The sequence below is a fragment of the Chrysochloris asiatica genome, unplaced genomic scaffold (assembly GCF_000296735.1).
Source record: "Chrysochloris asiatica unplaced genomic scaffold, ChrAsi1.0 scaffold00278, whole genome shotgun sequence".
NCBI lineage: Eukaryota > Metazoa > Chordata > Mammalia > Afrosoricida > Chrysochloridae > Chrysochloris > Chrysochloris asiatica.
In genome coordinates, this window is record NW_006408796.1 from 3,484,672 (window position 1) to 3,498,694 (window position 14,023).

Below are 14,023 nucleotides of genomic sequence, written 5' to 3' on the forward strand. Positions count from 1 at the left end.
AGTTTGGTGGAAATCTTCAATTTCATCCTCACTGGCTTGAATGGTTGATGTGCATATTTGCATAATAGTGGTATTAACTGGTCTTCCTTGTAGGTGTATGGATACTATCCTACTACAGATAGTACTGTACTTCAAGATATATTTTGAATATGTATATATGGCTTTAATTTATTAACTTCATTGTTTGGTTTCTTCTTTTTCTTCTTCTTCTTTTTTTTTTAGCTGTCATATCAACCTTGAATTTCTGGCATAGACCCCACTTACTCTTCCTGAATTATTCTTTATCTATCTTGATAGATTTGATTTACTATTATTTTGTTCCTTTTTACTTTTGTTTTGTTTTTATTCTGTATGCACATCTGGAATAGTAGTCTGTATTTTTCCTTGTAATATCTGAGTCAGATGTTGATTATCAGAATTGGCCTAGTGTCACTAAATAAATTCAACAATGTTTTGCCGTCTCCTATTTTCTAAAAGTAAGTATATAAGATTAATTCATGTTTTCCTTAAATATTTTATGAAATTTTCCAAAGAAATCATGTGGCCTTGGTGTTTGTGGGAAGGCTTTTCATTAAAAATTCAATTTATAGTACAGGGTTAATCATACCTTCTATTTCTTCTTGCGTCACTTTTGGAAGGTTATGTTATTCTACAAATTTATCTGTTTTATCTGTGTTATTGAATTTATTTGCATAAATATTCCCTTAGTACCATTTCATATATAATGTCAGTCTTTATATTCCCTCTTTAATTTCTTGGTAGGGTTTTATCAATTTTTTTCAAAGAACCAGTTCTCTGTTTTATAGTTATTTTCTCATGATTGTCCTAATTCCCCCTTTCTCAGGGAAAGCAAATGCTTTGTGTCTGATACTTACCTCTGCTCTGGTAAAGTTCTGAAGATGGTATTCTAGCAGAGAAGACCAACATGAAATCATGAGATCACTTTTAATATGCAGGTTATAAGTACAACTTGACTAAGAGTGGACACTTTATTAACTGAATGTTGTATCCAGATGCCCAGGAGATTACGCATTGCAGTTTGTTTGTTTTTGCCAGCTTCTCAGATCCCAAGTTGAGTGACACAACTTAGGCACTGTCTAAACATGATTATAAAGAGGGTTTCCCTAAATCGATTTTTCTGAAGAGGGCCCTTTTAAGAGCAGGTGTTCTTTCCGGTGACCCTACTGAGTAACACCACCTGTCATATTGCACACCATAAATCATCCACACTAAAATCGACTAGTGTATGATTCATATTTTGCCATCCTTGTAAAAACAAAGACGGAACAGGCATGCAGACAGAATGATTTAACGCACATTGAAAGAGTCTATTTGATCTCAGACCAGGGTGGTTCCCTCTGAGTGTGTAGTCATTTCCAGGGAGGGAATTGGGTTTGATGCTGAGAAGGTACACTAACTCTTTGAGCAATGGAGGGACAGGTGCATCATTATGAGTGAGTCTAGAATGGTGCACCTGATTGCTTTTCTGGGTGTATTTCTGAGCAGTTGTGTAAAAACAACAAGTTAAATAATTTCCAATATGTGTTTATTTCATTCCTTTCCCAGCTGTTATTAAAACTGTTGTTGCTGTTGTTATGTGCCATTGAGTTAGTTCGGACTCTTAGCGATATTATACACAACAGAACGAAACATTACCAGGTCCTGCGCCAACCTCACAATTGTTGTTACACTTGAGCCCATTGCTGCTGCCACTGTGCCAGTCCATTTTGTTGGCGGTCTTCCTCTTTTATGCTGATCCTCCATTTTAACGTGATGTCCTTCTCCAGGGACTCTTGATATTGTGTCTGAAGTTTGAGATGAAGTCTCATCATCCTGATTTCTAAGGAGCATCTGGCTTTACGTCTTTTAACACAGAGTTGTATGTTCTTCTAGCAGACCATGGTATTTTTAATAGTCTCCTCCAAAACCATTACTCAAATGCATCAGTTCTTCTACGGTCTTCCTTATTCGTTATTCAACTTTCACATGCATATGAAGCTATTGAGAATACCATGGCTTGGTCAGGTGAACCTTAGTCCTCAAACTGACTTCTTTGCTCTTGAACACATTAAAGAGGTCTTGTGCAGCAGATTTGCCTAAAGCAACACATCCTTTGATTTCTTGACTGCTGCTTCCATGAGTGTTAATAGTAGATCCTAGCAAAATGAAATCCTTGACAACTTCAATTTTTTTTTTTTTTCCATTTATCATGTTATTTGTCGTTTAGTTGTAAGGGCTTTCATTCTCTTTACAATGAGGTACAATCCATACTGAAAGCTGTAGCCTTTGATCTTCGTCAGTAGGTATATCGAGTTTTGTTTGCTTCCAGCAAACAAGTTTGTGGCATCTGCATATCAGATATTATTAATGAATCTTCCTCCAAACTTGATGCCATGCTCTTCTTCATATAATGCAGCTTCTCGGATTATTTGCTCAACATACAGATTTTCAATAGTCTCATATGCCTGTGAAATTTGGACACTGCTCCTTCTTCCTAGTCTGTGTTAGTCTGAAACCTGTCTACCATGGGTAGCCTTGCTGGTATTTAAAGTACTGGTGGCATAGCTTTCAGACTCACAGCATCTCACAAGCTACCAAAGTACATCAAACTGACAAGTGGATTTAGTCCTTTCAGATAGATACAGACACCACCAACAAAACAGTTGCAATCAAGTCGATTTTGACTCATGGTGGCTCCATGTGTGCAGAGCAAAACTGTGCTGTACAAGGTTTTATCTGTTAGAAGCAGATCACCAGATCTTTTTTCGGAGGTACCTTTGGGTGGATGAGAACAGCTAACCTTGTGGTTAGTTGCCTAGTGCGTAACCATTTGCTCCATTCAGGGACTCCTTTCTTGTTGTTGTTGTTAAGTGCTATCGAGTCAATTCTGACCCATAGCAACCCTGTATAGGGTTTCCAAGAAGTGACTGGTAAGCTTGAACCGCCAACCTTGTGTCTCAAACCAACTTTGCAGTCCAGCACATTAATCCATAGCACCACACCAGAATTCCCTAGGGAATCCTTGGAGAGATGTAATTATGTAGGACATGCCACTTTAATTTGGCAGAGATCAGGAGGGAGAGAAAGGTAGTTTAGAAAGAACGTAGACTCTGTGAGCAGAAAAACCTGAGTTTGAATTGACTCTGGGGTGGTTTGGCCAGAACTTGAACTTCTAGCTGTTAAGCAGTGATGGAGTGGATGTGGAGGGAATGCTAATCTGGCAGTCAGTTGGGAAATGATTAAACACTTAAGTCAGAACGTGTTTATAGGGTGTGAGCATTATAATGAATGAGACCCAGCTTCTGTAACCCAGGAACCTCATTTTGTAGACCAGAGAGAGGTAAATAATGATCCGAGATTCCAGTTAGAAACCAGTACTAAACACACATATGAGGGCACTTCAGAAAGTGTCTGGAAAAAATGGACTGAAAAGATAACGGAATTTTCCCACTGCTATAAATAGGTTGAAGGGGCTCTGCTAGCGTAGTGGTTATGAGTCGGGCTGCTAACTTCAAGGTCAGCCGTTCAAAACTACCAGTGGTTCCACAGCAGAAAGATGCAGCTTTCTGCTCCCGTAAAGACTTACAGCCTTAGAAACCCTATACATGGTCACTATGAGTAGGAACTGACTCCACAACACACAACCACCACCACCATAAATTGGGTGTTGGGAGGGTCCAGAAGAAAAAATTCCCTTTGGGAGAGGAAAGGATGAGGTATTTTAGACTAAGGTGGCTTTCAATCCAGGATTCCCCAGTGGGCATAAATGATTAACACACTCAGCTGCTGGCTGAATGTTTATAGGTTCAAACCTACCCAGAGGCACCTTGATAGAAAGGTCTGGCAACGGCCTTCTGAAAAACCTGGTGACCTACATACAGCCACTGCAAAGCCGAAGGAGCAAAGTTCTACAGTGTAAACACCCAGTCACCATGTGTTGAATGACTTGGTATTTTCATTGTTGAACTAGGAATGAAGAGATGAGAAAAGAACATGCTCAAAGACCGAGAAGGCCCAAAGTCAAGAAGTCAAGTGAAGCTGAACTGAGGCATGCTTGCCCTTCCTTGCTCTTCTCCCTTCCTCTTAGCCTCCCTCTCTTCCTTTCTTCTGTCTTTCCTTCAGTACTTATGTGCAAGGCAAGGCCGGGAGAGTTGCAGTGGGACAGACAGTGGTCCTATCATCAGAAATATAGACCTTGCATTGTAAGGAAGAGCTAGGAATGGTTCGAGGCTGGCAGTCCAGTTGAAAAGTTGTTTCAGTTGACAGTTAGAACCCACTCTGTGATGCTGTGGAAGAATGGCTTAGCAGTCTGCTTCTATAAAGATTTGGTTGTGTTGTGTATAAGGGTTTCTGAGGTTGTAAATCCTTATGGGAGCAGAATACCTCATCTTTCTCCCATGGAGTAACTGATAGATTCAACTTGTGGTTACTAGCACAGCTTGTAAGGCAGTATTCTGCCAGGACTCACAAAGACTGCAGCCAAGAAAATCCTATCGAGTAGTTGTATTGTGCACACATAGGGTCTGAACAGACTGACATCAGGAGTTTAAGTGTATTCAGAGAACGAACTTAGTTAGAAGCCAGTCTACTTGGGTTTATTTCTTAGCTCCAGTGCCTACTAGATATTACTGTCTGCCTCAGTTTATGTCTCTGTAAAATGGGGGCAATCATATTACCTCGCTTTCAGGGTTAAATGAGTGAATACATAATCATTTGTTAGGAAGGTGCCTAGCACTCATTGGCCCATTGTAATGACAGACTGCTTTTATTAAATTAGTTTTTGAGCACACTAAATAAGCAGGGGCTTCCAAACGAAGAGCCAGCCAAGTCAATCCCACTTTTACTTGAAACAGTATGTCCTATGGTATGTTGAGCAGATGCAGGCAACTGTTTTTCAGTTCTGTAAAACAGTCCCACCCGTATGTGAATATTTCAGAAAGAAAATAACAGCAATTTTTAAGAACCAACCCAGTGGTTGTTTTAATACTTTCATTTCCAAACTTGAGGTGAAATTTAAACAAATACATGGAGGGTCCCTGGTGTAACAGTGAGCTAAGCGTTGGACTGCTTACTACAAAGTCAACAGTTAGAATTCATCTGCCATTCCATGGAAGACAGATGGGGCGGTCTGCTCCCATGAAGTTTGACAGCCTCGGAAACTCTGTGAGCAGCTCTGTCCTAAAGGGTGACTAGGAGTTGGAAGTAGGTTTTGTAGTAGGGAGTTTTAGACATACGGTCAAGATTTAGAAATCACTTACAAACTGAAACCCAGGCCTTGGATGCTGCTGGGAGGAGAAAACTCCCCAAGACTTGTCTTCTGTTTTTATTGTCCTAGCTAATGGTCCATGCACACAGCTCCTGGGGGCTCCGAGCTTTAGCTAATGTGTGTCTTCTGAGGACAGGACTTGTCTACTGGTCCAGGTCATTGCTGTTCGTGAGGAAGGAGTGTGGACAATCCTACTTTTTGCAGAAAGCATTTAACAACAACAAGGACAAGTAGGTTATCAAGAAGGAAAGAAATGACCAAGATGGTATCAATGTTCAAAGGCAACCTCTGTGTTGAGAATCTAATTTAATAATCTCCATTCCAGCCCTGGTCTGATCCACATTAGCTATTCAGTGAAACTGTGTTCATTGTAAGGTATATCCTGTGTAGGAAGGTCGCCCAGGCATTTGAAACTTCCACATTTGCATATTTGCATTATTAGCAGACAGCATTTTCAAGGAGCTAATTGTAGATTCTGTGCACTTTATCTTTCTTTAAAAAATAGACTGTAAATATCCCAAATTGATGATTAACCGCAACAAAGGATGCATTTTGTGATCATAGTAAATAATGAAACCCCCACTGTACTGTAATTAAGAGTTGTTGTTGTTTTTATTGACATCATAAAGTCATTTTAGACATATGAATTCTAAACCAGTAGGGATTTAAATTTTAACCCATACTCAATGTCACCAAATAAGTGTGAAATGGAATTTTATTTTTTGCCTGCTAAGTCTGTCTCTTCACTCATTCACTTCCTTGACAAGGAAAAGGTAGCCCTTCTGTGACAGATACCTGCTTTCTGACCACAACCTCCCAGCCCACTTCAGCAGCACTGACTCTGAAGAGGAAACCAGCCCGCCATATTTCCTGTATCCCTGACTTGATTCAATTAATTAGTGAATCTGAATGAAGTAGAATATGATCCATTATGCAATACTGAACTGTGCAAATCAATTCCCACTAAAATTGGGGTGGAGTCCTGGTGTGGTGCCATGGGTTAATGCGCTGGATTGCGAAGTCAGTTTGAACCACAAGGTCCGCAGTTCAAATTCACCAGCTGTTCCTAGGAAAACCTATGCAGGTTCACTATGGGTCAGAATTGACTCAACAGCATTTAACAACAACATCAACAACAACAAAATTGGTGTGGCAATGTAGGATAAGCACTGGACTGCTAAACCACAAGATCAGCAGTTCAAACCCACCAGTCACTCCTCAGAAACCCTACACAAGGTCACTATGAGTTGGTTCCAACTGGATGGCACTTAACAACAACAACAACAACAAAATTGCATCATGAATCTGGAATATCATAAAAGTTTGCTGGCAAAAGAAAAATGTTGTTGTTAAGTGCCACTGAGACAGTTCCAACTCATCGCAACCCTGCCTGTATAGGGTTTCCAAGGAGTGATTGGTGAATTTGAACTGCAGACCTTGGGGTCCTGCGCTTATCCTACAGTGCCACACCAGGACTTCTGCAAAAGGAAAATAGAAATAGTTGTTAGTAATGACCAGCCCTTGGTGAATCCTCCTTACTCACCTTGGGTTATCCACAATTCCTGTGGTTCAGGCATATACATTTCTAAATCATGTAAGCTGCCATATACAAGCTCACACACACTCATAACTTAAATAACTCAGCATCGTGTTGATTTAAGAGTGTTTCCATTTTGTCTCTGTGATGTATTAGTGAGTTGGTACAGGGTACCATAATGCATATGAATTTGAACCCATATGGAATGTGGAGCTATTCATCTAGGATGGCTATTACTTATCGGTCCAGTTGTCTATAAGGATCACCACATCATATTTAAAGAAAATCTTTTTTTCCCCTCAAAATCTGTGTATTGTATTCCAAAGAGGGACTCATTGTTAATGCTTTTCCTTGGTGCTTGTGACATCCATCAAACATAGGCATACTTTTAATCAAGAAAATTAAACTTGCTTTAAAGCAAGATGAACTGGCGGCATTGCTTCTTGCTGGAGAAGCCATCTTAGATGAGTAACAATACACTAGATTCTCTGAAACAGAAACCTGGGCAGGAAAGAATGAAGAACACTTTGTCCACATTCTCAAGTGCTGCAATGGCAGAAACCCCACAAATGGATGCCTTTAACAAACAAATGTATCCTGTCACAGAATTTGGTTAGAAGTTCAAATTCAGAGTGCCAGCTCTAGGAGAAGGCTTTCTTCTGCCTTTGCTGTTTCTGGAGAAAGGCCCTTGTCTCCATTCGGCATCCGTAGGTCCCACATTCCCTGGAGATCTCCATGCATCTTGGCATCCATCTTCCTCTGGACCTAGGAGTTTCACAGAGCAGGGACCCCCAGGGCCAAAGGATTCACTCCATTCCTAGGTCTTCTTTCTTTGTGGCAGTAGTTTCTTCTGAGCTCTCCTTGCCTGTTTAATCTCTTTAATATCATAACAGAGATTGACTGAAGAGACAACTGAATCCCGCAGATAGCATCTGGCCTCATTAACGTCACAGAAAGGAGAATGTACCACACCATGGATCATGACATCATATCACATCATGGGGGGAAGGATAGCGCCATCTTAGATCTCATTGTGGGGAATGACTAAAGTTTGAAAAGCCAAACCACTGAGAACCTAGGTCAAGTTGGCACAAAACCTTAATTAGCAGACAGACTGTTGTTGTCAGCTGCCATCGATTTGACCTCTGACTCATAAGGACCCACATATATTGGAACCAGAGCACCATCCCCACATTGTGGGTTTAGACTATACCATTGTAATCCAGGAGTTTTTCATTGACTGAAACTCTTTAAAGAGCATCAAACTGAAACGTGGCTTGTGAATACAGCATTGACTCATTGGTAATGATAAAATAATAGTAAGCAGTCAAATTATTATTTATTCAGAATGATAAATGGACCTTCATATGAAAACACAAATAGCTTTTGTCTAGATTGTCTCCCTCCAAATGTTACCTCATGGTTTGGTTCTGTTTTTCAAGAAAAAAAAAAAAATGAAGTAAGTGATTTTTCAGAAAAGTCAGCATTTCAAATGCATTGAGGTATTGTCTCTTTAGCTGAGACAGAACATATGATTTGCATGCATGTGGGAAGTCAAATGCATATTTCAAGTATTTCATGTAGATTATATGCATTTATGATGTGGGAGAACAAAAGGGTAAGACACAATAGAGACAGCGAGGAAGATAGAAGAGTTGTGGGTTGTGATAGGTTTCCCATGTGGAGATAAACATCTTCAGACTTAAGGTAAGTAAGACGTTGCAGGAAATTTCAGATTCATCCAATGGACACTGGTTGTTGGAGTTCCCTCTTTTCAAAGGCAATTTAAAACTGTTTTAAGAGTTCCTCGGGAAACCATTTGCTCCAACAACCAGCACTGCTGGAAACACAATGATTTGTGCAGTTTGCCTTGACATTTGTTGTTTACTGTCAACCCACACTAGCACTTCTAGTTTTGTTTCCATCTCGATTCTGCAAAAGTGAGAATCTGACTAATTGATACTCTCGCATGAAGGGCACCCTTAAAGCTCTTTGATCATCTGTGCTGCAAATCTTCTCAAAATTTGATATTTGGAACATTAAAATTCTGTTTCCCATTGAACAGTGACTGCTAATACAGCTTGTGAGTTTCAAAGACACAAATTCTAAATCTTGAGAAAAAGGGGCTTCATGGATGACCATGAAATAATAAAAAGTAATGTCCGAACATATGGAAGGTATCAGTAAAAGGTGATGTCTCTGTATGGAGCTCCCGTGTGATTATTGATTCTAACTTGTATTACCTTAAGTGATGGCGTTGATGTTCTTATGCAACTTATTTGAGTAAAAAAAAATAAATAATTTTTTTTTTTTTTTTACACTCAGAATAAAAAGTGGTATGTCTCCTTTTTACAGTCCCTAAATGTAGTAAACAGAATAAATGGCTAGATATGGGAATCCTCATCTGGGGCCTTCAGAATGTCTTTAACTTCATGCATGTGTGAAAAATGATCATATGACCCCAAGGTACCAGATAAGGAAGGTACTCCTTAGCCATTCTCACTCAGTCCTATTATCTGGAATGAAACTAAGTTCAGCTTGCAGAATGGTGAGTTACTGACTAGAAGGAAGTTAAGCAATTCATTGATCTTATATCTGCTGGTGGATTTTCTATAACCTGGATGAGATGGGAAAATTCATTTTTTCGGGGGGGAGGGGGTGAAGAGGGTCCCAATATTACAAAGAGAAACACAGTGGGGGCTGAAAATGTTCTTTTCCTTTTCTTTTCTTTGAAAATGATGCGCAGCCCCTTTCTCTTACATGACTCCATTTATCTTTCAGTGGCAAAGCATCTCTATAACCCTGGTTGAGAAAGTTCAGATGATTGCTGTCATCCTAGGATCCCTGTTTTTAATAGCAAGTGTGACTTGGCTTCTCTGGTCCGCCTTCAGCCCCTATGCAGTGTGGCAGAGAAAGGACATCCTTTTCCAAATCTGCTATGGAATGTATGGTTTTATGGATCTAGTGTGCATAGGTAAGACCATGGCTTGTTACACACTAACAAACCCCCCGTAATCTGTTTCTTTCAGCTATTCTGTCTTCACCCGCATGATGGAACTCAGAATGCTGTGATTCACATGCTCTTGGGTATCCTATTTATTAAGTATCTGCAGGTCAAAATTGGCCAGTTTTCTTAAAACAAAAACACAGCATCTATATTCCCAGAAAGTTTAAAACAAAACAATATAACACCCATTAAAAGTGACTTATTCAGTAAGGAAAAGGAAGAGCTGAAGAAATTGTCTGGGGTGAGCAATACTAGGACTCTCCCACTTGTTCCTAAAGAATCATTTCAAACCAGTTGTCCTTTGCAAAACTGCAGAAACCTCACTTGTTACAAAAGGCTTTATTATACATCTGGTGAGGGTGCAAGACATCTGTCTTACATCATGGGGGACTCAACTCCCCCAAGGGCATATGGGTTCTTTGGAAGGGTAAGGACTTAGCTGTGCTGTGTGCCTTTTTTCCATTAGTACTTTGGTGGCTTAGGGGAGAAAAGGACTAAACATTTTAGCTAAACCTCACTGACATCGCGTTAATCCTATCTGTCCAGTACCTAACAAATCCTTATGGGAGCAGAAACCCTCCTCTTTCTCCCGAGGAGCAGCAGCAGGTGAGCTTGAACTACTGACCTTGTGGTTAGCAGCCCAGTGTTTATCCAATAGCTCCACACCAGGACTCCTTTAGCAAAATTGGTGGTGGTGGTTGGTTGCTATGTGCCGTGGAGTTGGTTCCAACTCATTGCTGTTTAGGGTTTCCAAGGCTATAAATCTTTATGGGAGCAGAAAGCCTCATCTTTCTCCTGTGGAACCACTGGTAGTTTCAAACTGCTGACCTTGAGGTTAGCAGCCTGGCTCATAAGAACTATGTTACCAGAGCTCCTATTAGCTAAACTAAACCCTACAAAAGCTCACTTGTGCCTTTCACTTGGCCCGCCTATCCTTCTCTAAATACCATGAGTAAGTGCAGACTGATTCATGCAACATTTCACGGACAGCATGAAACCCCACGAGAATGACCAGTTTGGGAGTGGGGTAGTTGAAGAGGGTGCCAGGGCATTGGGGACTTCCCCTGCTCAGACATGGTTCAGCTTGTTGTTGTTAAGTGCCATCGAGTCAATTCCAACTCACAACTACCCTGCATAGAGTTTCTAAGAAGCCAGCTGGCGGGTTTGAATCCCTGACCTTCAGATTCAAACTGATTGCATGGTCCAGCGCATTATCCTTCAGCTTGTTCTTGTTAAGTGCCATCGAGTCAGTTCCGACTCATAGCAACCCAGTATAGGGTTTATGAGGAGTGGCTGGAGAGCTCAGACTGCCGATGTTGCGTTCAAACCAACTTTGCAGTTCTAACCACATTAACCCGCAGTATCACACCAGGATTCGAGCTCAGTGGGATATAAAATTTGCAGAGGGAGGCAGTGTGATATGAAGCAGTGTCTCTGAGTGTGTGGTCTCTGCATCACCAACAGCAACTTCTGCATCAACTTTTTAGATCTTATGCAATCTCAGACTGCACATGAGACCCTTGTGATGGGAAATGTCATGGAGCACAGCCCTGTGTATTTTTAGAAGCCCTCCGAGTGGTTCTGATGCCTGCTGGACAACCAGTGGTTTAAGGAATAGATGCTCTGCTTGGATTCAAATGACCTGGAACTCAATCCTGGTCTCTGCTTGGACAGATCAACATCATCTCTCCACTCCCCTGTTTTCTCAACTGTCAAAAGGGAATAAAAGTCCTTACTGCACCGGTGTACGTAGATAAAAGTGGTGGTTGTTGGTGGTGTGATGTGGAGTCGGTTCTGACTCATAGCCACCCTATACAGGGTTTCCGAGATTGTAGAAAGCTTCCTATTTCTCCCATGGAACAGCTGGTAGTTTAAAACTGCTAACCTTGAGGTTAGCAATCCAATTAGTAACCATGTCTGTCAGTTTGTCATACTGTGGTGGCTTGTGAGTTGCTGTGATTCTGGAAGTTATGCCACCAGTATTTTAAACACCAGCAAGTAGCGTAGTGGCTACGAGTCGTGCTGCCGTCCTCAAGGTCAGCAGTTCGAAACTACCAGCGGTTCCGTGGGAGAAAGATGAGGTGTTCTGCTCCTATAAAGATTTACAGCCTCAGAAACCTTGTGCAGGGTCACTATGAGTCAGAAACGATTCCACAGTACTTAAGAACAACAAGAAGGGTCACCCATGGTGGACAGGTTTCAGATGAGCTTCCACACAAAGACAGACTAGGAAGAAGGAATGACGAACTAGTTCCAAGTATTTAGTCGCTGAAAACCTTATGAATAGCAGAGAAACACTGTCAGATATAGTGCTGGAAAATGAGACCCTCAGGTTGGAAGGCACTCAAAATGTGACTGGGGAAGAGCTGCCTCCTCAGAGTAGATGATGTGAATGGAGTAAAGCCCATGGGAGAAAAGCCCTCAGGACCCTCATTTGCTGATGCAGCACAACTCAAAATGAAGAGAAACAACTGTAAACATCCATTGATAATCAAAATATGGAATGTAAAAAGTATGAATCTAGGAAAATTAGAAATTGTCAAAAATGAAATGGAATGCAAAATCATCAATATCTTAGGCATTAGTGAGCTGAAATGGACTGGTATTGGCCATTTTGAATCTGACAACCACATGGTTTTCTATGCCGGGAATGACAAGTTGACGAGGAATGGTGTTGCATTCATTGTCAAAAAGAACATATCCAGATCAGTCATGAGGTACAACGCTGTCTGTGATAGGATAATATCCATAAGCCTACAGGGAAAATCAGTTAATACCACTATAATTCAAATTTATGCACCAACCACTAAAGCCATTGAGGGTGAAATAGAAGAATTCTACCAACTTATTCAATCTGAAATTGACCAAACATGCAATCAAGATGTATTGATCATTAGTGGTGATTGGAATGCAAAGGTTGGGAGCAAAGAAAAATATGGCCTTGGTGATAGAAATGATGCTGGAAACCACATGATAGAATTCTGCAAAATCAATTATTTGTTCATTTCAAATACCTTCTTTAGACAGCGTAAGATATGACTATACACATGAAATGTGTATCACCAGATGGAATACACAGAAATCAAATTGACTACATCTGCAGAAAGAGACGATGGAAAAACTCAATGTCATCAGTGAAAACAAGGCCAGGGGAAAACTGTGAAACAGACCATCAATTACTCAAATGCAAATTCAAATTGAAGCTGAAGAAAATGAAAAAAAAAGTCCATGAGAGTCGAAGTATGACCTTGAATATATCCCACCTGAATTTAGAGATCATCTGAAGAACAGATTTGATACATTAAACACTAACGACTGAAGACGAGAAGAGTTGTGGGATGACATCAAGAACATCATACATGAAGAAAGCAAAGTCATTAAGAAGACAAGAGAGAAGGAATAGGTCAAAATGGATGTCAGAAGAAACGCTAAAACTTGCTCTCCAGTGTAGAGATGCTAAAGCAAATGTAAGAAATGAGGAGATGCAAGAGCTGAACAGACAGTTTCAAAGATCAGCTCAAGATGAAAAGCCAAATATTACAATAAAATGTGCAAAGATCTGGAGTCAAACACCAAAATGGAGGAACACACAGCATTTCGCAAGCTGGGGAAACTGAAGAAAAAAATTCAAGCCTCGACTTCCGTTATTGAAGGATTCTCTGGGCAAATTATTGAATGATGTAGAAAGCGTCAAAAGAAGATGGCAAGGATATACAAAGTCACTGTACCAAAATAAAATGGTTGATGTTCAACCATTTCAAGAAGTAGCATATGATCAAGAGCCAATGTTACTAAAGGAAGAAGTTCAAGGTGCAGTGAAGGAATTGGCAAAGAATAAGGCATTTGGAATTGCGGGAATACAAATTAAAATATTTCAACAAAGTGATACTGCACTGGAGGCACCCACTCATCTATGCAAAGAAATTTGGAAGAGGCCATGGAATGAGGGATATAATTGCTGATGTCTAATGGATCGTGGCTGAAAGAAGAGAATATCAGAAAGATACTTAACTGTGCTATATTAACTACGCAAATGCTTTCGACTGTGTGGTTCATGACAAGCTATGGACAACAATGCAAAATATAAGTATTACAGAACACTTACTTGTGCTCATGAGGAATCTGTTCGAACAGAATATGAATCAAGAGGCAGTTGTTCGAATAGAACATGGGAACACTGAATGGTTTAAAATGAAGAAAGGTGTGTGACAGG

General features: G+C 40.4%; 1 protein-coding gene across 2 annotated transcripts in view; it reads left to right on the forward strand.

Annotated features, from left to right (window-relative positions):
* The window catches only part of MARCH11 (membrane-associated ring finger (C3HC4) 11), a 206,535-nt gene that overhangs the window by 160,795 nt on the left and 31,717 nt on the right, over nucleotides 1-14,023 (forward strand). The window contains exon 3 of one of the 2 annotated variants that reach the window (XM_006874441.1): nucleotides 9,585-9,777. In XM_006874441.1, coding sequence (XP_006874503.1) covers nucleotides 9,585-9,777 — 193 coding nt within the window. Of the gene's footprint in view, nucleotides 1-9,552; nucleotides 9,778-14,023 lie in introns of those variants that run through there. The other variant, XM_006874440.1, reaches the window with a different exon arrangement.